At 38.4% G+C, this 24,879-nt stretch overlaps 1 protein-coding gene across 3 annotated transcripts in view; it reads left to right on the top strand.

Annotated features, from left to right (window-relative positions):
* The window catches only part of PRKCB (protein kinase C beta), a 629,528-nt gene extending 606,267 nt beyond the window's left edge, over window positions 1–23,261 (top strand). For 2 of the 3 annotated variants that reach the window (XM_074280027.1, XM_074280026.1), the window contains one exon: window positions 10,964–12,214. In XM_074280027.1, coding sequence (XP_074136128.1) covers window positions 10,964–11,122 — 159 coding nt within the window. In that variant the 3' untranslated portion in view covers window positions 11,123–12,214. Of the gene's footprint in view, window positions 1–10,963; window positions 12,215–22,993 lie in introns of those variants that run through there. The other variant, XM_074280025.1, reaches the window with a different exon arrangement.
* Window positions 23,262–24,879: the final 1,618 nt, after the last annotated feature.

The raw sequence follows: 24,879 nt of genomic DNA, 5'->3' as shown, positions 1-24,879 counted from the left end.
CCACTCATTTACAGACCACATATAGAGTACTATATTTCATTATGATTGCTATAATTTAGGAAGGATAATAAGTCAAATCACATTCAAGTTGGATCAACATTATGAAGGTACTAAAGACTATAAGGATCAGTTGAAGGACTGGAAGTATTTACTTTGGAGAAGATTTGGGGGAAACTGATAGTCTGGTATGAGGATGAGATATTAAAATTGTTCTACTTGGCCCCAGAGCATAGAACAAAGGTTAATTCAGTAAGAATTCATTAAGTATCTACAATTGCTAAGACAGTGTGGATACAAAAACAAAACTTTGAATCCCTGTTCTCAAGAAGCTTACATTCTACTTAGGACATACAATAATACACAGGTATAATATACAGATGTTTGTATACTAATACAAAGTCTATACAAAGAAGGGGCAATGTGCTCACAACTTTGGGGGTGGAGAATAGGAAAGGCTTTCGTGTAGGAGGTTTCCCATGAGGACCTAAACTAGCATTTTCTAGGAGTCAGATTATAAGGAGGGAATGTTTCATAGGCATAGAAAACTGCCTATTTAAAAACTTGGAGGTAGAAAAAGGAATATTGTGTGAATAGCAAGTAAAGCTAGTATGGTTTAAAGTGGTAGTTCTCAAAGTGTGGTCCAGAGAATCCTCGGTGGGGAGGAGGGGATGGATAGATCTTTGAAAGCCTTTAAAAGAGTTTACAAATTCAAAATTAGTTTTTATTTCTAATATGGTAAATGTCTATAAGTATAACTCATGTAAACAAAAACTTTGTACAGATACTCAATTTTTAATAGTATAAAATTTGAGAATTACTGGCTTTTAAAGCAGTCTTTGGAAATTGTGGAAATAGAGATTTAGGCTTGATACACAAATAAATATGGAATGAGATGCTTTGTAATAAGTTCCATTTCCCTGAAGAGTTTCAAGAGATTCAATAACTATTTTATAAGACTTCTATAAGTGCAGAGATTAAAAGGCAAAAATGAAATAATCTTTTCTCTCATGGAACTTACATTCTCTTAAGGAAAATACTACACAGAGAGAAAATTCAAAATATATATCAATAAATCCATAGAGATTTTGGGGCAGACTTTGGCAGAATTAGAAAAAGAAGAGAAGTAAGAGAAAGAGCACTCAATTGGTAGCTGAAAGGTTGAATTTGATGTTGAAAACTATCTGCCTATATGGGAGAAATAAAATACTATTAATTTTTTTAATTTAAAATAATAAAAAAAAGATTGAATTTAAGTCCCAACTCAGCCAAGCAACTTGGTGAGTTTGGACCATTAATTTCCTTCCTTTCCAGCTTTAATATTCTGAGATCTATATGTAACATAAAGTCCGGTTCTCCCAGTGCTTTACCATGCTACTGGACAAGAACACCTTTTTTAAAGTCACCCCTGTATATGTTCTCAAGTTAATATAGATGTTCTCAGGTCTGCCTTCAAGGAGCCCTGATTTAGTGAAGGACTAGAGAAAATGAGGAGAATTGGAAATGATACTCCTTGGTAAGAACAATCTGTTCTAATCTTTGGTGTCTGCTCTTGGGGAGCAGACATCTGTCTGGGTCCCGAGACTTGAACTTGCCCTTGAGGAATCCACAGCCCCAGGAAGGCAAGCAGTTTTTTATCTTAAGTATCATCCAACCTAACTTTGAATGTATTTATAAATTCACCTCTACTCCACATGTTTTGTTTTCAGTCTTGAAACTTACAGAGAAATCATGGATCTCCCTGGGAGAAGGGTGGGAAATCTGTAAGAGTAATAACAATTTTTATAGCTTATTTGGACCAGACCTGTAATTTCATTGGAATAAAGAACTCCTGTTGATGAAACTCTTTCAATTCAAATTAACACTTGCTCTACAATTTAGCCTTAGAGTTGTGGGTGAGGATGCTAAAAAATTCAAGGATCTGCCCAGGGGCACACAGCAAGTACATTAGAGATGGATGGGGCTTGAACCCAATTCTTCCTGACTCTGAGGCAGGCTTTCTATCCAATACTACTCATTAGTATCAAACTCAAATAGAAACAGCTCTGCTAAACTACAAATGAGAATCCCTCAGGGCCACATATTGACTTAGAAAGTCAAATATTATTTATGTATTTATTTTGTTAAATATTTCTCAATTTCCCAATTAAAATTCTCAATCTGATTTAGTCTGCACTACACCAGGGGTATATGGAACAATCAACACTTATTAAGCACTCATTAAGTACCAGAAACTATGCTAGGCATTACAAAAAAAAAATGTAACAACTCCTACTCACTACCAGGAGCTTCTAATATAATGGGGAAGAAAAGCACATTTAAAAATAATACACAAGGAAAAGCTAGGTGGAATAGTGGGTAGTCAGGAGAACCTGAGTTCAAAGCCAGCCTTAGATACTTGACACCTAGTATCTGTGTGACCCTGGTTGGATCATTTGTCTCAGTTACCTCACACATACCCCCCCCCAAAAAAAATCTAAAAATTAAAATAATACATGGTATAAATAGAAAGTAGAAAAAGAATAATATATTCAAAGTAGCATGGGAGGGAAGCAACTAGCTTTTGGGGGACATAAGGAAAGAATCCAAAAAGAAGATGGTGGGTAAGCTGTATTTAAAGGAAAAGGACTCCATGAGGCTGAAGATAAGAAAGATTATCCTTTTAGGCATATGGGACAGCCAAAGCAAAAGCACAGGGATGAAAAATGGAGCATCTTTTGTGAGTAATTGAAAGGCCTGTTTGGCTTGGAATCAGGAAGATTCATCTTCCTGAATTCAAATCCATCCTCAAACACTTACTAGCTGGGTGACCCTGAATAAATCAGTTTCCTCATCTGTAAAATGAATGAGTTGGAGAAAGAAATGGCAAACTACTCCAGTATCTCTACCAAGAAAACCACAAATGGGGTCTCAAAGAGACAACCGCAAAAACAGAGTTTATGTTGAACTGGGGAAAGGGAGAAGAACAAAGAGATTTGAGGCAAGGAGACCAATTGGGAGGCTGGCTGGGAGAGTATTTGAAGAGAGGAAGTGATGACAGCCTGAACTAAAGTCTTATTTATGTAAATTAAGAGACTAACTTCACTCATTTCCCACTATTTCATTGATGTGGGGATTTGCTCTTTCTACTAATGTGGCTTTCACTCCATTTGTGCCCAGCAGCCAACCTTCTAGTGATAGATCTCACCTAGCTAAGCAGGTCCTTGGTAAGACATGTATTCCTTCTTAATACTTAGTCTTTTCAGTATGGTAGAAACTACCAGAACTTATATTCCATTGGTTGAGCCTTCAGGATCACTTCAAAAGGAGATTTCAGTGAAAAAAAAAAAATGGATATTTTTAGCCTGGGCTTCATGGACCACTAAGGGAGAGGGAGGTCAAGGAATTCAAATCTGGAAGATTGTAAACTTTAATGGTAAAAAATTACATCTTTATTTTCTCTAAACTCTAAATGAGATTTATAATGTCCTCCCATCAAGATTTTTTTATTTTAATAATATTTTATTTCCCCCCACATTATGAATTTTTAAAAAATTATTCTGAGAAGTCTGTGACACACCAAAAAAAAAAAAAAAAAAAGGAATCAGAGAGCTGCATTTATACAGGGCATTTTGCAGTTACAAAGCAATTTTATTTATGTGATCTTATTTGATTCTCACATCACCCCCATGAGAAAGACAATGTGTGTTACGTCAATTGTAAAATGACTTATCCAAGACCATACAGCCATTTCAAGGTGAAGTAGGAATTTAAGCACCAATTAAATAGACAGATTGAATCCCTTCCCTTTGGGACATCTCCACCAGATGTGCCTTAGGAAGAATATGGCTTTGATAATGACAACCTTGTCTGAGCACCCTTAGGGGATAATGTCTGAGCCTTGGAAGGGAAGGATGGAGAAGAGGAGGAGTCAGGTAGCAAGGGATAGCATCTTAGAGTAGTACAAGTTCTCAACACCTCCCACCTGTCCCCCTCCCCAGTAAATTGATTGGCTCTTCTGTCAATTGGAAGGAAAGTGACTGCAGAATCACAAGCTCAGGCACTAGTCTCCTTGGAGCAGAAAGAATAAATGGTTAGCTTTTCCATTTCTTAACATCATGTACTGACACTGTTAGTGAAGGAAAGCTAGCCCAGAGGTGAGGAATCTATTCTCAATGGAAAGCCCTAAAGCATCTGCTTACAAGCTCTCCTAGAAAGGACATTAATAAGCCAGCACAGGAGTTCTTGGCCTGGGCTCTGTGGACTTGTTTTGTTTGTCTTACTCTCATATTTTGACAACTGTTTAGATCTAATTAGTTCTATGTGTTTTATTTTCTACATATGAAAACATTTTTTGGAGAAGGACTCAAGAGTTTTCACCAGGCTGCAAAAGGAGGGTCTATGACACAAAAATGGTAAAGAACTTCTGTCCTAGATAGAGTGGGTAGGTGAGGTCAGCCAGAATGATGAAAGGTTCAAGTTCAAGTCCAAGAGGATTAAATGGAGTAGGGAGCCTTAACTTGAAGAAGATAAGACTTGAGGGGATTGGGACCTGATCTGATCTTTGTCGGCATATTTGAAGAGCTGTCATTTGGAAGAAAGATTGTTTTATTTAACCCCAGAAGGCAGAACTGAGTCTGATGTAAGGGAAAGCTTCCTGCTGATCACAGCTGTCTGAAAGTGAACTAAACTAGTTGAGAAGGGAACATGTTATCTTTCACTCTCTGGAGGACTTTAAGTAGGCTAAATAATCACTTTTCTGGTACTCAATGGGGAGGGGGGGGAATAAATTAAGCTCCTACTATGTGTAATGAACTGCCTTAGGCAATTAGAATACAAAGACACAAATAAAACAGTTCTGCACTCAGATAAATTTATATCCTTTGGGGAGTTCATGAATAGATAAATAAAAGTAAAATATATTCACTCTCTATCTTTATGCCTGGATGCAGTAGGTAAGGCAGTGAATAGAGTACTACTTAGAGTAAATTGAATTCAAACCCAGCCTCAAACAGTCACCAGACTGGGCAAGTTCCTTAAACTTTAGCTGCTTCACTTTCCTCATTTTTAAAATGGGGATAATGACAGCACCTATCTCCCAAGTTTGTTGTGAGGATAAATGAGATGACACTTCTCAAGTGCTATGTAAATGTGTATAATTATACAAAATAATTTGGATTTAAGTTTTAACAAAGGGGAGGGTGGAATTAGGAAAGATTTTGTGTAGGAACTTCTAACCTGAGCAGCACCTTAAGGTACTGAAGATTCTGAGAAGAGAAGGAAATAGTGGGAACATTCCAGGACAGAGGGATTGGTATAAAAGCTGAGGTAGGAAATAAGTATGATAGACAACAACTAGAGGGAGTAATATGGAATTAATTGTTAAGTTGGAGCCTGATTTTGAAAGCCAAACAGGAGTTTGTATTAATTTTTTTTAATCCTTTAGGCAGTAGGAAGCCACGGTAAATTCTTGAGTAGGGTAGTGATAAATTCAAAGATTAACTGTGTAAATTCAAGATTAATTTAACTGCTGTGTAAAGGGTGGATTGAAGAAGGGAGAGACTGAATTGGGGAGATCAATTGTTCTTCCAAAAGTCATCCGGAAAGGTGATGAAGTCCTTGAACTCATAGATGTTTCTAAGTCTTAGAGCCTCAAGGAATTTGCAAGGTTGACTGCAGTTACTGGGGTGAAAATTAGGGTATGATAGGAAATAGAATGACAAGTGGAAAGGGGCATGTGTTATGTTTTGCTCCAAGTCCCAGAAGATCCAGCAGTTGGTGATGATTGCATGGAGAAGAAGGAGATTCTTCCATCTAATTCTCAGGTGTTGAAGAGGTAAATGAATCCCGGGTGCCTTACTTTCAACACTGATGGAAGAGAGAACCAGGGACTTGCATTTCAGAACAAGTCACTAGTTCTTCAAAGTCACCTCCTGAGGTCCTTTTGTGTAAAGGACAGGACAGTGAGAACTGAATAAAAAGAACAGAAAGCAGTAAATGACTCAGAGGCTGTAGCTATCACATCTTAAAAAGAGATGATGTCCTTTCTTGAGGAAGACAATGGGAAGAAACAACAGAGATAGCCACAGTAGAGCACTGAAGGGCCAGACACTAGTGTGCCCCAGTGAGAGGTAGGGAGAAGGACCTACAATAGTCACCCTGGGGTACTTGGGTAGAGAGGGAGTTGGGAGAGCACTACCATGGCATCCTACAGGTACCTGGTGAGAACCACAGCAGTGGAACTGCAGACTGATGGAGAGACAGCATGTACCTGTTGGGAAAGAGTGAATTGAGGAGGGGTCACTGAGGAGCAATAGGGATCCCCCAGAGTCAGAAAATAAACTCAGACCTTGACCCTTACTGGTATGAAAAGTTACATAGATTCTGCAGGTTTAAGGACTTAGGACCCTAGTGATACACAAAATTGGAGGGGAGGGCTACTTGATTCTAGTTCTTTTCTAGCTTATTCTTTCCCTTTCTTTTCAAGGCAATTGGGGTTAAGTGACTGGCCTGGGATCACACAGCTTGTAAGTGTTAAGTATTTGGGATTCTTCTGGCTGCAGTGCTGGTGCTCTAACCACCGCACCATTTAGTTTCCTTTTTTCTCTTTTAATGAGCAGGACATTCAAACAAGTCAGTATTAGAAGTCAAAGGGATTTCTCTAAGTTCCTATTGGAAGGGGGTGGAAAAGGCACCAAAAAAAAGGAGTTTCTTAACTGTTATATAGGCTTAGGTATGAGTCTCTAGTGTGTTTTTAATGTGTTAAATAAAATCTGCTTTACGTTTTATGTCTTAGCCTGAAACTTGCAGGGAAGCTGGGCACACTCCTTTTGGGGGAAATATCACTCACTTAGATTCCTCGAGTTTGTGAAGGTGTGATCAGGATGATCCAGAGAGATTTTATGAAAAACTCCTCAAAATAACAGTACCTGGGTCTTCTTGTCAGGAGTAATTGAATTCAACTGTAGTTGAGTCCAAATCCAGTCCCAGCTACAAACTAGCTGTGTGACTATGTCATTTAATATCTGCCTCAGTTTCCTCAGTCATAAAATGGAAATAAGTGCCCATGTTCCAGAGAATATTTGTATTTAGCACAGTACCTGGTGCATAGTAAGTATTTTATATAAATGTGTGTCTCCTTTTCCTTCTTTCCTGTTTATATTTCTTTATATTCATTTATTTCACTGCTTCAAAAAGATTAAGGATTTCCTCAGAATGACTTCTCCCTCTGCCAATAAAAGAGATGACGGCACCTACATTTTTAGGCTAAGAAAGTCATCTCCTATCAATCCATCATTTAGTACTGTCCTTCATGTTTACCATAATTAAAGTACAAGTTACAAAGAAGCACTAACCATTTAATGGCCCCAGTTGCTTCTGCTTGTAAACGCAGGACTTGATGTGACACTCTTGAATTCAGTTTCATTTGGTCTTCCAAATGAGCATCTGACATCTGTGATCACAGCCATGGTTTTGATTCGAGTCATGTGTGAAAATGTTGATTCACACCAAGGCTCTTCGAGTACATGAGGCCCATTTTAAACAGTAAGAAATGTTGCTGAGTTTTTATGCAACTGCATCACAACTGCTCCTGGAGCAGTAAAGGAATAAATAACAGTGACATAAACCCTCCCCCCCCCAAAAAAAAATCCACTCTCTCTTACTCACCTATTAGTAGATACTAACTGGTATCTTTATCATGTTCCTGTTTTGTTTGCTTAGAGAAGAATGAAAAAAGATGTCATTAGAGATAAGGACCTACTATGTGCCAGGCCCTGTACATAGAAAGGAAGATAAAAGACTGTCCTTGCTCTTAATCAAATAGAGCAGACAACATCCAAACAATGATAAACAAGCTATGTACAGGATAAATTGGAAATATTCATCAGAGGGAAAGTGCTGGAATTATGGAATATCAAGAAAAGCTTCATTTAAAGTCACAGGTTTCACAAGGTTTTGCAAGGATTAATGTTGAAGAATTATCCATGCATATATTTTGAAAAAATAAAAAGCTTTAATAAAAAAATAAAGTCACAGGTTCCCCAAATCTATCCACTTTGTATGTAATGATATGAGTGCATTTATTGAATGTATAGAAGTCTCAGACAAATTTGTTGAAGCAGACTTTAGCAATTAAATGTTGAGAGTCAGGATAGCATAATGGAAAACTGGCTGCACTCAGAATCAAGAAATGTGATCTCAAATCCTACCTCAGATGGTTGCTAACAGTGTGACCATGGATAAGTGCCTCAGTTTCCTCATTTGTAAAAATGGGGGTAATAATTTAGCATGCATGTAAAACCAAGAAGGATAGAGATAAGGGTTTTCTTGGACCACCAAAAGGGAAAAAAAGAAAAGAAAAGTAAGAGAAGAGTTATTGGACTTCTTCTGCCTCCACTTCTGGAAGGTATAAGAAGAAATAAGGTCAAAGATGAGACCCCATCCACTTCTTGTGGTCACATATGTTTGGTCCAGTGTCCCAGGGACACCTAGTAGGAGAATGGAAAGGGGGACCGGATTTGGAATTAGAATCCTGGCTCTGTTCTTTGCCACTTGTGTGAACTTGGGCAAGTTATTCAACTGTGATGAAGAGACTGGTTTAAATGGCCTCTGAAGTCCCTTCCAGCTCTGAATCTGGCATCCCATGATGCTACTAACTCCATCTCCTTGGAGGTACCTGATACATTGCAGCCTTCGCCAAGAGTAAGTAACTTTGGTATTCAGAAGCTGATCCCCATTAAATGAAGAGAGCTCTTTCTCCCTCCTTAGACACCAAACCTAAAGGAAAACACTCCCTCAAGCTGTCAATTATGATTTCATTAGTAGCTCTGCCATGTTGAAAATCTGAAGACCTCTGAAATCTATAGGTTAGAGAGTTGCCCACAGTAGTAAGAGGACTGTGACCTCATGGAGGCAATGCCATGACATGCAAGTGAATTGGATTTGAGTGAGGGAGGACTGGGCAAGGTCACCTGCCTCACCTTCTCCTCCAAAACCATCTGGATCCTGTAGAAAAAAATAGATCAGGACAACTGGCAAATATCCCTGGATGCAGTGGGAGACCTTGGCCAGTAAATTTGAGGAGGAGGACTTGAACCCTTAAGCCAGAACACTATATAGGTTCTTTGAAGAATGGTTAAAATTTCAACAGAAATGAGGGTGGGGAACAGTAAAGGAAGTATTCAAAATTAAGACACAGACAGGAGAGCACCATCCTTTGGCAAGAAGATCAGTTGTTCTGCTGGGAGCATAGGAGATAAGTCTAGAAAGCCAAAATAGTACCCTCTTGCAAAGAGTCTTCAAGAACTTGTTCAGAAATTTGGTAGACAGTAGCAAACCATAGAAATATTTTGAACAGAGGGGTGATGTGATCTTATCTATACACAATAAAGATTATTCTGCTAAGAAAATAGATTAGAGGGAATAACATTTTTATAACTACCAAGATAAAAAAAAAAGTTCAAAGGTTTCTATAGTAGTTTTTAGGTAGTTCTTGCTCTCTCTTGTTGCCAGTTCTCAAGATCTGATCTACTGAATGAAATAAGCTGAGAGCCACAGAATCTAAGAATATGACTAATGGCCACAGCCGAATCATTCTCTTGTGTTCTACTAAATTCTCCTTACAAAGGCACTGACTCCTTGTCAGAGCAAAGAACTCTGTACTTCATACATTTCCAAGATCTAAGATTTTCACCATTTCCCAGGAGAGATGTGTTTTGTGAATATAGTGATGCTTCTGCAGTCTTGCCATTGGTCAGTAGGTATTAATCTTTGGGGAGAACCTAAGGAATAAAGGAGTAGGAAGATCGGAGATGAACAATGACTCTTACCTTTGGTCTGAAAAATTTATTCTTAGCCATTATTTGGCACACTTAAGTTTCTCTCTTAACCATTTGAAATAATTCCTGCCAAGGAATTTTTTAGCAATGTGCACTTAACTATCTGCACAGTTAAAAGAACTTGGCAAAAGTCAAACCTTTTCAGGGTAAGGAGAAGCATTAGGAACAGGTATGAAAAGCACCGAGACAGTAAAAGCGCCCATGTTTAGGCTTATAATACCCCCCCTTCTTGTTCAAGTGTGTGAATGGAGGTTCCCTAAGATCTGGCCCATTGAGGTCTGAATCCTGGGAACAGTCTTGTTTGTGTATGAATGGGAGAGAATGGGTCTGTGTCTGTCTGTAGGGTACTGGAAGACCCAACTGGATTACAAAGGATAACTTTTGCCGAGGAGCCTCGGCCCAGACTAAGTAAAATAAGTGGGTCTTATCTAAGCATACAACTGTAAAGGTCCCCCCATATCTGCTCATTAAATTACTCTGCCCAAGAGTAAGTATCCCAATAAAGTGCTGACCTACTAACTTGTTGAGATTACAAATATTTATGAGACATCTCCTTGATAACTGATCTGACCTGCCAACCTTAAGACCTATGGAACTCTATGGTCCCCTCAACACCATCAGGTAATGGGAATTAAAAAATGTGTATGTTCTGCTAAGATGGAAAACATCTGTTGCTTTCTCACCAAGCACAGGAAGACAGGATTGTGGCAAGGTATTGGAAGCTCTCAGGTGATGTATAAACGATTTTTTCAAGAACTCACTTTGCATACTGTAAAATATGAAGCATGTCAGACAGAAGCTGCTATTTAAGTAACATGTTTTCTTTCTAAAGTCTAGTTCGCTGTTTCCAGTGAGCTAGAATTGGGGACTACGCCACATGTCATTGGCCCTGCCATCTCATTCCTATTCCACGATCCCTGGCTGGGCTGCAAAATCATAAGAGCTACTCATGAGCTAACCCAACATGGCAGAAACCCAAAGTCATAAATATTTTGCTTTTGCTTTTCTTTTCTATCATGTCTGATCATTGAACTAATCTGGACAAAGAGTGAATGGGAAGAAGTGCAAGTGAACCACACCCCAGTTTTGTTTTGTTTAATTTGCTTTGGTTTCCACCCACCACAAGTTCTTTTCTTCCCCTTTCATAGTGTGGGCGAAATGCCGAAAACTTCGACCGGTTTTTCACCCGCCATCCACCCGTCCTAACACCTCCTGACCAGGAAGTCATCAGGAACATTGACCAATCAGAATTCGAAGGATTTTCCTTTGTTAACTCTGAATTTTTAAAACCTGAAGTCAAGAGCTAAGTAGCTGTGTAGATCTCCGTCCTTCATTTCTATCATGCAATCCCAACAGCTGTCTTGGTGACCTTTTTCATTGCAAAGTTGCATTTGTGATTTTTTTTTGTAGTCAGACTAGAGTGACCATATTTCAAGACCATAAGTATTTTCAAGTAGTTAGGAGTATCTCTAACATCATGCAGATGTAGTAAATATGTGCACAGCACATAAATTTGCATACCAAATTGTGTTCAAAGTTGATTCTATCCATATTTTAGCCAACCAATCTGGTCCAAAAACAGAAATCTTATCTTTTCTTTTATCTCTGTTGCTCTCTCATCATTTTTATAGATCCTCCAATCTAGCTAAGTATCCAGTTAACCACTGGGTAAATTGTTTAATAACTGTGTGATTAAGCGAGTCCATTTTGGTAAGTTAGACTTTTTCATTTAGCACTAAACTTGTCCCATGATTCAGAACAAAAATTGTAGACTAATATTTGAAAATGTCCCATTTTCTCAAAAAAAAAAAAATTAGATCTTAAAGTGAGACCACGAAAGCAATTATATTCCTTTTTTATCTACAAACTAAGATTCCATATTCTCCTTTAATTCTTTGCTTTCTCATTTCTGTGATAAAAGCTGGGTTGACATTCTCTAGCCCTTGCTCTGCTATATAGACAATTAGTTTATAGGTACCAGCAACCGCAGTCCTGTGGCTGGTGATCTAATCTGGATGTTTATTATATTATTGTCATGACCATATTACAGTGCCTAACTCAGCCTGTATATTGTCATGATGCTTTTGCTTCTAAATAGCACATAGCCACCACCATCTCCAAACTACTTGAAAAGGAAACTTTGGAACAGTCTCTTGAAAGTTTATGGTCACTCTAGTTAGATCCCTACATAACATGGTTTTACATTACATTCCAAACTTGATTTTCTTTGGGGAGGGGGGTGGGGGTTGATGGTCATTCAAATGCCAAAACAGTTACTCACTTTGTTATGCGTGCTTCAAATATGTGTCCAAAATGTTATTAACAAAAATGAACTGCTATGATTTTAAAAAGAAGAGCCGAGTAAAACCTAACCATACCTGTAAAAAAAAAAAAAAAAATGTGTCAGAATGGATATTTGCTTTTGGATTTAGGATCTGTCTGGATTTGTTTCTGCCATTGGGAAGAAATTAAGAGCTTTGGGAAGGACAAGTCTCTTAAAAAGTCTTATTATTTCCTTTTATAATGTTTTGTGAGATGTTTGTGGAAGTGTCAGTTTGTATTGGTATGCTTAATATCTGTAATGTGCCAATTTTTTCCCCAGTATGGAGATACAATAAAAATGGAAAGAAAGAGAATCAAAAGACAACTAACTGTTCTCTTTGATAAATGCTGACTTGTGCTATAGTTTGGGGCTCTCTGATGCCATGTACCAGCAGACAACCAGACGAGATAGAAAGAGGCAGGGTTATCTAGTGTCCAGTGGGAGGGAAGGAAATTTGCACACTGACCGCAGAACCCCGAAGCCCTCATCAGAACACAGTAAGTCATCCCAGGAGAATCATTTTAAAGTGACCAAACTTAAGAATCAGAGAAAGACCAAATTCTCTCATGATTAGGTTCTTCCTTTTCTTATAAAAAGCATAATCATCCTGAGGCTCAAATGATTACTTCCTCTAAAGTCTGGCTCTGTCATGCCATTACCTGCATGACACTCAACAAATTACTTAGTCTCGCTGAGTCTCAGTTTCCCTAACTGTAAGGAAAAAGAAAAAAAAACATACTGCATACCTTCATGGAGCTGTTGTGAAGATCACATGAGAGGAAGAGATATGAAAGAGATGTTTACACCACACAGAGCTACCTAAATGCCAGTTATTCAAACATCATCACCACCATCATTGATGATGATTCCCTGCCACTTAACTCCTTAGGACTCTCTAAGATCATATGCTGCAAAGATGGTGTTGACATGGACTGGTAGGATTTACTCATCAGAGTTCTCTATACCTGTGAAATCACAGGTCCAATCTCCATCACTATTCCAAATAGCATCAAAGGTCAAAATAGCCTGCAAAAGTGCAAGGAGAGACTGTCAGGTGTAGTCAGCCCTTGGGTAGGGGTACTGGCTCTGGCCTTGAAGTCTTAGACATTGTTTATTGGGGTTTGTCCTTCATTCTGGGAGAGAACCGTAACATCAGGAAGGCGATGCACAAATGAATAAAGTTGAAAGAATGAGATAAACTCACAAAAAGAAAAATGGGTATCAGTCACCAAGATTCCCTCTCTTTTGCTAATTCTTTCCCTTTTGACAGCATGTTCCCCATAGCACTTAGTAGACTAGGGAGTATAGAGTCCGCAGTTCCCTAACTTCATCCTTCACCCATCATTTCTTTCCCCAACTTTTCCCAACTCAACCTCAATGTTTAACTCCAGTTTCAGCATTTTTCCCAATTCCAAGACATATTTGGAGCTCTCCTTCTCCCCCACTCCTCTTGCCGCAGGAAGAGACAATGTCTCCTGAATGACCCAACAACCTGACTTATCCTCAAAGAGCAGGCACTGGCTACATGGAGTTGGAGTCTCAACTGTAGGTAAAACTCAGACAGAAATGTTTCTGTTCCACAAAAAAATCAAGCAAAAGACAAGTCAGCCAAGTCTTCTTTGTTTCTTCCCCACTTCTGCCCCGTATCACTTCCCCTCTGACCCTTTTCCATGGGCTCTTGCTTCTCTCATTTGCTCCTTTGGATGCGGATTTCTCATTTTCATTCTGTCCTTTATTGCTTCGCTTTTTTCCTGCTCTGTTTTCCATCCTCTTTTTGACCGATATTTTCTCTCTTCTTGGGTTTCTCTACCATTCCCTCAGGCTTGTCCTTTCACAATCTTTGCTTTTTCTCCTCAGAATCACAATCACAAAATATAGAATGTCAGATTTGGAAGAAACCTTAGAATATAACCACAGCTAACAATTGTAACTGCCACTTACATACTACTTTTCAGTTTCCAAAGCACTTTGAAATATAAGAGATTACTCTTTTGAGCCTTACAACAGCCTGTGAGTTAGGAGGTTTATTGTTAGACCCATTTTACAGAGAATGGCTCAGAGAGTAAAGATGTATCCCTATAAAGTCACACAACTAGTAAAAGAAAGACCCAACATTTGCAATCAGCTATGTCTTTTGATCCCAATTCCAGTATGTTTTTCAAACTGTCTGAATGTTATAGCTAGAATTTGAGAGATGGAAGCAAGAACACCAGAATATTAGAGTAAGAATGGATTTTACATCATGAAACAAAATTAGGACTAGGAAAGATCTTGAGGATCAATTAGTCCAGGCCTTTCAATTTGAAGGTGAGGAAATTGAGAACTAGTGAAGAAAGGGACTTGTTCAAATGTCACTTGTAGAGTGGTAGAATAAGAACTAGGATTCACATTTTCTGACTCCCAATTTCAGTGCTTTTCCCACAGCATAATCTCCTTACCTCTGGCCCATGGTTGATCAGCCCCCAATCTCTAATTGAACCAGGGCCCTGCAAGAGTTGCCCTGCCATGGCCCATCTAAATCTCTGTAGAACAGAGAATATGTGAGGAGGGATACTATTACTTGCTGGAAATAGTGGAATCAGAATTTTCGAGATGAAAGTGTCTCTTACAAAGCACTAAACCTATTACTCTCATTTCATACCTCTCAACAGAGAAGATGTCTTGCCTATGATCCAATAGCTAAGAGCAAAGAACCCAGTTCTCCTATCTGTGCCAGTAAAAAAATAAAACAAGATATTTTTGGGTTTTTTTTTTTTCATTATTCTTTTCAGTAGTTTTGAATAAGAGGTCATAATATGTCCAAGAAAACCATTTCCTAGCTTCAGCACTATACATCAAGAAGGATGAAGGAGACAGGACAGAAAAACCTTCAGTGTCAGACTGGGAATATTCTCATGGGGTTTAGAAGAGTCACCACAAGCGCAGTCTCTTACTGCTATCTCCCCAACTAATAAAAATAAGTGAATTTTTCCTTAGATAAATGAAGGGATCCAAGAATTATTGAAAGGAATGATTATTCACAAGGGATGGATAAACTTAAGCTAACACTCCCAAATGACCTCCTTCCCAGCCCCAGTGGCCCCTTAGCTTGGGACTCTTTATAATCAATCAATCAACAAGCATTTATTTGCACCTACTCTATGAGTCAGTGTTGGTATTGAAGATAAAGGAGAAAAATGAAACAGACCCTGCCCTCAAGGAGCTTACATTCTACCAAGATCCATAACTTACAAAAAATCATCAAGGACATTTAGAAAACTTGACCAACAGCACTGAAGTAAGACTTGAAGGGGAAAAAAAGTTTCAGAATTCTGCTCATCTCCTTGAAATCTCTTCTTTGTTTATCCTCTCTCTTCCCATTTTTTTATACTATGGATTTCCTTCTCTGCTATCACAACCTATAGTCAAGGCAATGGAAGAAATAAAGTTATAGCAAAGAGCAATAGCAAACTCAGGAACCGATGAGATCTCAAAATTAATTTTACAGGTAAACTGAGAAATAACTTTCCCAAAGTTTCAGAAGGACTTAGTGGCTATTCCTTTGTGAGAAAGGAAGACAGTTCATCCATGTAGGAAAGACCAGAGCCCTTAGTTCATTTAGACTCACAAGATGTGAGATGTTTGTTTTTAGAGTGGACTTTTGAACATAGAATGTAAGAGCTAGAAAAGACTCCAGAAGTCATCTAGTCCAGAAAGGAGGTTCAGGAATAAGAGGTGATTTACTTGTCAATAAGACTGCCAAGACTATCTTGGAATCTTAACTTCCAGTGCAGTGTTTTGCCCCTTCTACTACAAAACACACAATTTCAAATTTATCCCTGGATCATGTCCATTAGTTGACCAGCTCCTTTGAGCTCCTAAATATCCTCACCTGGCTATGATTAAATTATTTGAACTGTTGGTGAGGTTTTTTGTTTTGTTTTGTTTTTTGGGTTTTTTTTTTCTTTTTTTTTTTAACAGTTCTGATTTTAGAGTAGCCATCTGGTAAATACAATTTTTTTTTTTTCTAGCAAAGATGATCATCATTGATCATATGAAATGTAATAAAAGAACTAATTCGACCCTTGCAAATGACAGAGGGAACACTATCTCATAGATAGCATTTGGAGAAAAATCATTCTTCAGATTTCCCCATTCCCTCCAAAGTTTGACCTTTGCCTTAATTATTCCATTCTTAGGAATATCTATGTAGGCTGAATTCTTCTTTATGGTAGCTCCCTTTCTTCTCAGCCATACTCTCTCAACTCTTTCCTAATCTTATTAATAGTGCTGTTAAAGGGCCAATAACGAATCGTAAGGGGAAAAATAACAAGGGAATCTTAATAGGATTTTTTTTTTTTCATGGATCCATGTTTCAAAAATGTAAGCCAGCTTCCTGGTAATGAACCTTTCCAATTGAGCTAGGCTATTCCCTGGACAAGCATTTAAAATTTTCAGGCACATAATCTAAGCCCTAACTAAAACTGAAAGACTCTAAGGTCCAGGAGAGTTGTGACCTTTCCAAATACTCCCCAGGGTATAAGGTTGAATTTAAAGTGGAGTTGGAAATACCTGCCAGACTTTGAACTCTATTGAATGTGTTTTTAAGAACCTGAGGTTATCTCCATAACAATGAGGCAACAAAGCATGTATGGCTTTAGTGGAAGATTAAGAATTCACATCTGGCAAATATCTTCCCTTCCCATTAACATCCTTAGATATATGGGAAGATAAATAGGAAACTCAGAATTCAAAGGGACCTCAGAAACCTTCTAGTTTAAGCTGTACTTGAATCGGGACCATCACCACAGCTTTTTGACAACATCTAGTGAGGTGACTCCATTATAGCTTGAAGTTAATTCTTTTTACTTTGGGGTAACCACATAATTGTGAGGTTCTTTCTAAACTTAAATTTACCTGTTTGCAGCTTTTATACGTTGTCCACAGTTCTGGTCTCTGAGACTAAGGAGAAAAAGTCCAATCTGTCACCCATGTTACAGACCATATAAACACTTAAATACAAATTAACTTTTAATTTTTCAGTCTGAATGTTCCTAATTCCTTCAATATTCTTTAACTTGGGTGATTTCAGGCATTTTGCCACCCTAATGCCCTCTTCTGGATGTTCCCCAGTTTGTCAAATCCTGAAATGAGTCAACCAGAACTGAACACAATACGTTCGATATAATTTGACCATGAAAAAAACAACAACACCAGGACTGAGATTCCTAATCAGTCTCAAAGACTAAAAAGTGCATTAGCTTTTTTGATTGTTTATTAGACTAGTGACTCATAATGAGCTCACAAGCCCCCAAATCTTCCATATCTGCTTTCAGAAATAGCCAGATTTCCCACATCTAATACTTGTGAAATTAATAATGATCCCCAAATGTCAACATTTACATTTGTCCTTATTAAATAGAATCATGCTAGCTCTGTTCCAATGTGATCTCTAGTTTATCATGTCTCTGTCATCCATGATGACATACATCTAAAAAATCAGATAAGCATGTGTAATCTACACTCTTAACCAAGTCATTAATTTTTTCCCCTGAGGCAATTGGGTTAAGTGACTTGCCCAGGATCACACAGCTAGGAAGTGTTAAGTGTCTGAGGTTGGATTTGAACTCGGATCCTCCTGACTTCAGGGCTAATTGTTCTATCTAGCTGCCCGTCATATTTTTTAAAATGTCAAAAAGCACATGATCAATCACAGATTTCTGATTCACTACACTGTAGACCTCCTTCCAAGCTGACTTTAAACTACTAACTCTGGGTCTGCTCATTCAACACGTTATAAATTCTCCCACCTGTATTATTATCTAGACCACCTATTTCCACTTTTTTCCCCCCACAAGAATAATATGAGGATTTTGTTAAATCTCTGCTAAAATCTAGATAAAACTACATCTAGAGCAGTGCTCTGTTCTACAGGGCTGTCAAAAAAAAAAAGAGAGAGAGAAAGAAATTAGCTTAGTTTGACATGATCGATTCTTGATGAAGATATGCTGGAGGCTGCTTTTTCTAAATGTTCACTAATCACCTTTTTTAATAGTATGCCCTAGGATTTTTTGCAGGCATAATAAGTTGATTTCTATGGCCTATCATTTTTAGATAATTTCACCTCATTAAAAAAAAATGCCCTTTTCCAAACCTGCAACTCTCCTCCCATTCTCCCAAATCTTCCAAATTACCCTGCATATCATTATCCTATTAACCAATTTTTTTGTTTTGCCCTTTTCAGGCCAAAAATCATTCTCTGTAGGGGAAAAAACAAATAAATGTCAAACAGCTCCATTTCTGACATCTTTCATCATTTATCCAAAGCAGTGGTCCTATTCCTTCATTGATCCTACTCTTAACTCAGATATAACCAAAAAATCCTTTTTGTTGTTCTTAACTTTCCTCACCAGCTTCAGCTCATCCTGAGCTTTAGCTCACCTGTCAGGATTCTTACAGAGCTACATCACATTTGGTATTCATCCTTTGTTACCTTCCTTTCCTCCTACCTTCTGTACATGTCTTATTTATTTTTCCTGCTTGATAAGTCCATCTTAGACAGCTCTTCCTATTCTTTCTCATAAAAAATGGAGTCTTTAAAACTTCACTTGCAAGAGCTTCCCTGAGCTCCTAGATGAACTTCCCTGTAGACTTCCCCCATAGGACCCTTCCTCAGAATCCTTTGAAACCTGCTTTCCCAAAATTTTGTATATATATCTAACTGCCTGACTTTCCTCTCCTCAAGCACAAATTCTGAGACAGAACTGAATTCCCCACAAGGTTTCCTTTTTTTTTTTTTTTTTTTTTTTTTAACTAGCAACCATTACCTACTTGTGGCAAGTCAGATCCAGAATAAAAGTTCCCCTCCTTTATTTCTCTACCTCTTGCAGGATGAAATCATCATTATGAACATTTAGGAAATTAGTAAAGGCTCTACTTAGGATAGAGTAATAAGTCCGGCAAAATTTCAGATAATTGTAACAGACCCCATCCTCACCCCAATACCATCATGTAATGTCTCTGTGTAAAGTTTGTGATGCTTCCCAACTCATACTTCTCCTTAACCTTCCAGTTTAATCGTATACAAAAGGAATCTCCAACAGAATATTCCCAGCAACTGTTATCCAATTTTTTCTTAAAAACTCCAAGGAGGAGAAACCTACCACGTCTTGAGGTTCCTTATTTTATCTTTGAACAATTCTAATGATTAGGAAGTTTTTTTTTTCTTACACCAAGCCTAATTTTGTTTTGCACTTCCCACCCTTATTTCTGATTATGCCCTCTGGAAGTAAGTAGAACACTGTTATCCAGGTTTCTATTTCTTTCTCCATTATTTTTCCCCAAAGGCTCCACATTATGTTTCACCCACTCAAGATGGTAAATAGCCCTTACAAAAATATATCTTCTTATTTTAATAGGCTGTTCTGCTACTATCCCCTTTCTACCCATTCTGTTCCTTGCTAAAGTCTCTGATCGCATATTATCAAGCCTCAGTGATAGCTATAAAGTCAAATTGTCTTCTTGTCTTAAGATACCCACTGGTCTTCATTTTTCATCTCCACTTCATATATCTACGTATGGAATTCTAAGGTTGTGGATTTTTATTACCAGATCTTTTTTTTTTTTTAAATGTCTCCTATGAATAAGGAAACTAAAACTCCAAAAGATTAAACATTTCATTTATCTTATGGCTTCAGTGTCTCTTAGTATCTCCCTAGGGACACCTTCCCAAATTTCTCCAGGAAAAAATATGTCTACTTTCTCTTGTTTTAGGCCAGAAGAAGTGATAAAAACTGGCAGTCTTTCCTTTGGACAACTAGAAATCCTGCTTCTATGAAAATGAGTCAGATCCCTGAGCATTAAAGAGAGCCATGGTAACAACCCATGATGGAGATGCTCACCTCACATAGCCACATCCTTGCTGACCTTTAGGATCATTGAACTTAACCCCTTCATGTTACAATAGAGAACCAGAGAGCAGCTGTGCCTTCCCCAATAAATAGCAGATCCAGTACCTAAATGTAGATCTTCTGATCCCTAAAACAATATTCTTTCTACCATATTACACTACTTACTAAGAAGGATAGAGGGAGCAGGGAAGTGAAAGAGAGCATCATGAGATAGAAAAAAAGTGCATTGGGCTAGAAGTCAGTAGTTTAAACTATGTAACCTCAGACAAATCACTTAATGTATTAGGACCATAATTTCCTCTTCAGAATGGACAGGATAATTTCTAAGATTCCTTCCAACTTTCACACATTTGATGATTTTTTTAAGAATGGAAAGTTGGTTGAATGGAGGACCAAAAAATAGAAAGGATGAGTTCATGGACCATTAAAGAACCAGAGAGAAGACCTTTTTTGTAGGTCAAACTCTTTTGGGATTCTTCTGGTTTTTCCCACTAAAACATATTCTGTTAGGGACATGCACCAAAAACCTGGGTACCATGAACACTAGCCAATAAAATGACAAATCTGAGCTATCAAAGAAAAATCAAAATTTAGACTCTAGGAAAATCTTAGCCTAGACCCATTGCCGAGGTCTTTAAGGGCTCACAATATGGCACCATGTTATATGGAATAATTTGAAGTGGGTCCTCTTGAACATATAGTTCAGTGTCATTCATATGCAATCCTTAGACTCAGAATTGGAAAGTAACTTATCAGCTACCAAAGAGACCAGTCCCTACCTGTCCTATGAATCCCCTCTAAAACAAGCCAAGTGGTCATGCAGTTTCTGCATTACCATTCACTACTCTGAAAGAGAGCCTTGGCTATCATCAAATAACCCTATTGATTATAAAGTTATGGGACAGCTAGATGCAGTGGAGAGAGCACTGGCACTGAAATTATATACTCAAATATGAGACACTAGCTGTGTGACCCTGGACAAGTCACTCAATCTCAATTATCTTAATGACAAAAAGAACATTTTTTTCTTATATTAAATTAGCCATATCTCTCTCCAGTTTCTTTGCCTCATTTTTTAGCTTAGGCTTTCAGAATCTTGCAAAAACAAGTCCATCTAGACTATTTAAGATTTGATGTCTCATACCAACATCAGAAAAGTCTGACAACCACAGTCCAAGCTCCAGGCTCACATGTGAAATAATGTAGGATGGGACAGGCTAGTGGAACAGTAATTGTTAAACTACTTGGCAGTCCCAACCCTCAGTCACATTTCCCTGCATAGCCCTCTCTAACTCTACCCATATACCTAATCTACCTATTAGCTCATCTGATCTCACAACACAGTCTTTGAGCTTTGGGCATTTGTCCAGCTCATGATATGGAAGGTGTGGGGAAAGGAGAGTAGGAGGAAGACCACATAAACAATCAATATAAAAAGTTTTAAAAGAACAGAAGGCCATATTCACCAGAAAAAAATGGTTATGGTTAGCTGCCATCTCGAGGCTGTATCCCAGGGCAGGATTTCTATGAGAGGCCAAATTTCTGACAAGAAATTGAATTGCCCTGCTCCATTTGAAACAATTCCGAGAATACCTCGCATCCTTGACCCAGAAAACATGGCTTGAGATTCTCTTCTCAGTAGCAGCAGTGAAACTCAGCTTCCTGACACAGGGTGGTCTATCACTGTTGCTCTACCACCATACTGACCCTTAGGCAGAGGAGCTGAGTGGCCAGGCCATAATTAGATTTTTGGAGTCTAAGGCAGGCTTGGATCAATGTAATTCTTGAGCTCTAGTCTCAGCTCTTTCAGTAACTCCACTGGGTGAATTTATACAAATCATTTTATTGCTCTCCTTATAATCAAAAAAGGATGGTAATAAGTGATCCACCATCCTCACAGGGTTGTTCTGAGAAGAAAAATAGATATTAGCCATGAAGGGATTTTGGGAGAGTTAAAAACTCTATACAGGTGCTAGGGGCTTTAGCTCCCACTGAGCTCTCTGGTACAACTCAGGGGGCAAACTATAGCTCTTTGTTAATTGACTAAATTTTAATGACTCTAAAGAGAATGTCAATCTAATTAAAACAATAACATCAACTCTGTGATTGATTTTGTTTAAGGGCCAATTTTGGAAACAATCCTATTTGGTAAAGGTTACACATCTGTAGCTTATTTCCAATTAGGGCTTTTGTTACTACCAATGTGAGTGCTATTATCTAGTCTTGAATGCCCTTGGAGAAAATCTCCAGCTTTGTGCCCTCCCTACATTTGCCAGCTGCAGCTCAGCTTGAGCATCACTTGGTTTCCCATGTGGTCACTTGGACAAGCCTTAGTCCAAAGGAAAACTATGGCACTAAAGCTGGGAAGGATCCTCTAATGAATGATGTCCGTGTTATTCCTCAGCCTCCTGAATGACTGATTCCAGAGGCACCAAGAACTCCTCCCTGGGCACTCAAAGCAGTAATCAAATGTTTTCCTTTTCTATTCTGGGGAATGCTGACCCATGATTATTTCCAATGACTGTTTTGCATGTAGCAGAAAAAAATAAGTATAAAAATAATTCTACTAAAAGTGCAAAGCACACAGGGGTATGTGTCTGTCTGTCTGTCTGTGTGGACGACTATATGAAAACACAAAAATATCACATCATAAGTTTTCATTATCTGAGATGATTTCATCATAATAGGGCATCTGTTATAGAACAGTTTTTGTCTGTGATTTGTTCTTTGTTTGTTATTTTGCAAACTTCCAATCAAGTTTGTTTGGGTGTCTTGTGTTAAAGTGAATCCTGAATGTAGAAAGGGAGTTCCAGTATCATGCTGCTGTGTCCGTTACCACTTAACCAAAACCCTGATGCCTTCTGCTGTTGCATCTAAGAAGGGGTCAGGAGCTCAGTGAGGGGGCATTTCTCTCTCTTGTTTCTTTCCCTTCTCATTCTGTGTTGTGTCTGCTTTCCGTTTGACAGAGGGACAAGCGTGATACGTCTAACTTCGATAAAGAGTTCACCAGACAGCCTGTGGAACTCACTCCCACTGATAAACTCTTCATCATGAACTTGGACCAAAATGAGTTTGCTGGATTCTCCTACACTAACCCAGAATTTGTTATTAATGTGTAGATGAGACGTGTGATCCCGTGCTCATGTCCAAAGTCGGCGACTTTAGACCAAGTTGTAAATAGGAATTCTAGTCTTCTGGGTACCATTCACCATGTGGAGAGATTGTTTTCTGGGGCCTATCTTTGTACATGTATCTTGCCAGCTTGTTTTCTACATTTGGAAATGTTTCATTTGGAGCAAAATGCATTAACCTCATAGCCAGAGGTCCAATTTTTCCAGCCTCTAACCCAACCTTAGTTATGCATTGAATGAGCAAAAAATATATATATATTCCAACTCCTGTGTCTGGTCCCCAAAATGCTTCCATCTTTGTAATTTTAAAAATCAGAAGCTGACATTCTGGTCAAGTTTTTACAGTTACTCCACAGTGGGTTTTTTTTTTTTCCTTTGAATGCTAAGCATGGTTCGGTATTTTTAAGAGTTGTGAGTAAGCTTTGCTGTTACTGTGAACTTAGTGTCTCTTAGAGGAACCTTTTGTTCAAGAAGTTGAGATGATTAAATCTGATTAATGTATTGAAGATGTATGCTTTACCCATTTCTATTTTTAAGTGCATTGTATATAGTATAACAGGCTTGATGAAGCTACCGTCTTCCTCCTTCGCTCATAGGAAATGTATCCACTTGGCCATTTATTCACTGTTTTTCATGTTTATTAATGACTCAGGCAAAAAAGTCTACGCAGCACTAAATAAGCAAAAGAGAAGGCCAGAAGAGAAGTCGAAATGGCTCCTGGGGTATTGCTAAATAGGGCATTTCTGTCAAAAGGGTACATTCCCTTTATTGCAGTCACCCCAGGGAGGAAGGCAAGGGGGAGTGGGGCAGCCCAAACCCCAGAGCTGAGCCCACACATGTCTCCGTGAGGGTTTCCTGACTCTATAAAGGGGACACATCCATCTTCCTCTCTCCAAAGATATAGATGCCCATGAAATTCAGCAGGGAACAGTAATGTGGTGATTTCTAAAGGTCACTGGCAAGCTATGGAGCCTCTGCCTCCTGAGCAAGTTCCTTTTTATTTTGCCTCATTTACCTCCTTTGTGAAATGATGGTTTCAGACTAGGTGAGCTATAAGGAGCCGTGTGGCTCTGACACTGTTCTAACATTTCTTTTCTGACACTCTAGGCTCTTCTGTTCTTTTTCTTACAAATCTGACCAATGCTTTTCCTTTTGGCCCAAATAAGTAGGATGAAGGCTTGCCGTTAGGGCCCACCTGGCCTCTGTAATACATTTCTCAATAATCTTTCACAAAATTCAGCCACCAGTGCTATTCACTTCTATTTTCTTTTTATATTACTTTTCCCTTTGATTCCGTTTGTGAAAACATGGTAATCCCAGCCTGGATGTACCACGCAAGAGGTCTCTGCTCCTGCCAAAGCTAGTAGGCAGTAGCAAAGAGCACTGCTGTCAGATCCAATGAATTGTGATGTTCTCCTAAGATGACTCAGAGTTCTCCCCACCTCCACCACTCATGTGCATCCACTTGCCCAGTACAGCAACCATGGCTTAAAAACTATACTGAGATGTTTACATTTCCATCTACACACATACACACATATTTTAGGGTCATCTTCTCCAAAACTTGGCAGTGTTGCCCATTATAATTTATATCTATAGAGACCAGAAGAATGGAAGTTGGGGAAAGAAAATGTATGTATTTTTTGGTGGGTTGTGAAAAACATTTTTTTGCCTTCTTTAAATAAATGCCAATGTTTTGCCACTGGACACATCTTTTTTTT

The sequence above is a fragment of the Sminthopsis crassicaudata genome, chromosome 1, assembly GCF_048593235.1.
Source record: "Sminthopsis crassicaudata isolate SCR6 chromosome 1, ASM4859323v1, whole genome shotgun sequence".
NCBI classification, from domain to species: domain Eukaryota; kingdom Metazoa; phylum Chordata; class Mammalia; order Dasyuromorphia; family Dasyuridae; genus Sminthopsis; species Sminthopsis crassicaudata.
Note: the sequence above shows the minus strand (reverse complement) of the source record. Positions and strands in the feature narration are given on the sequence as shown.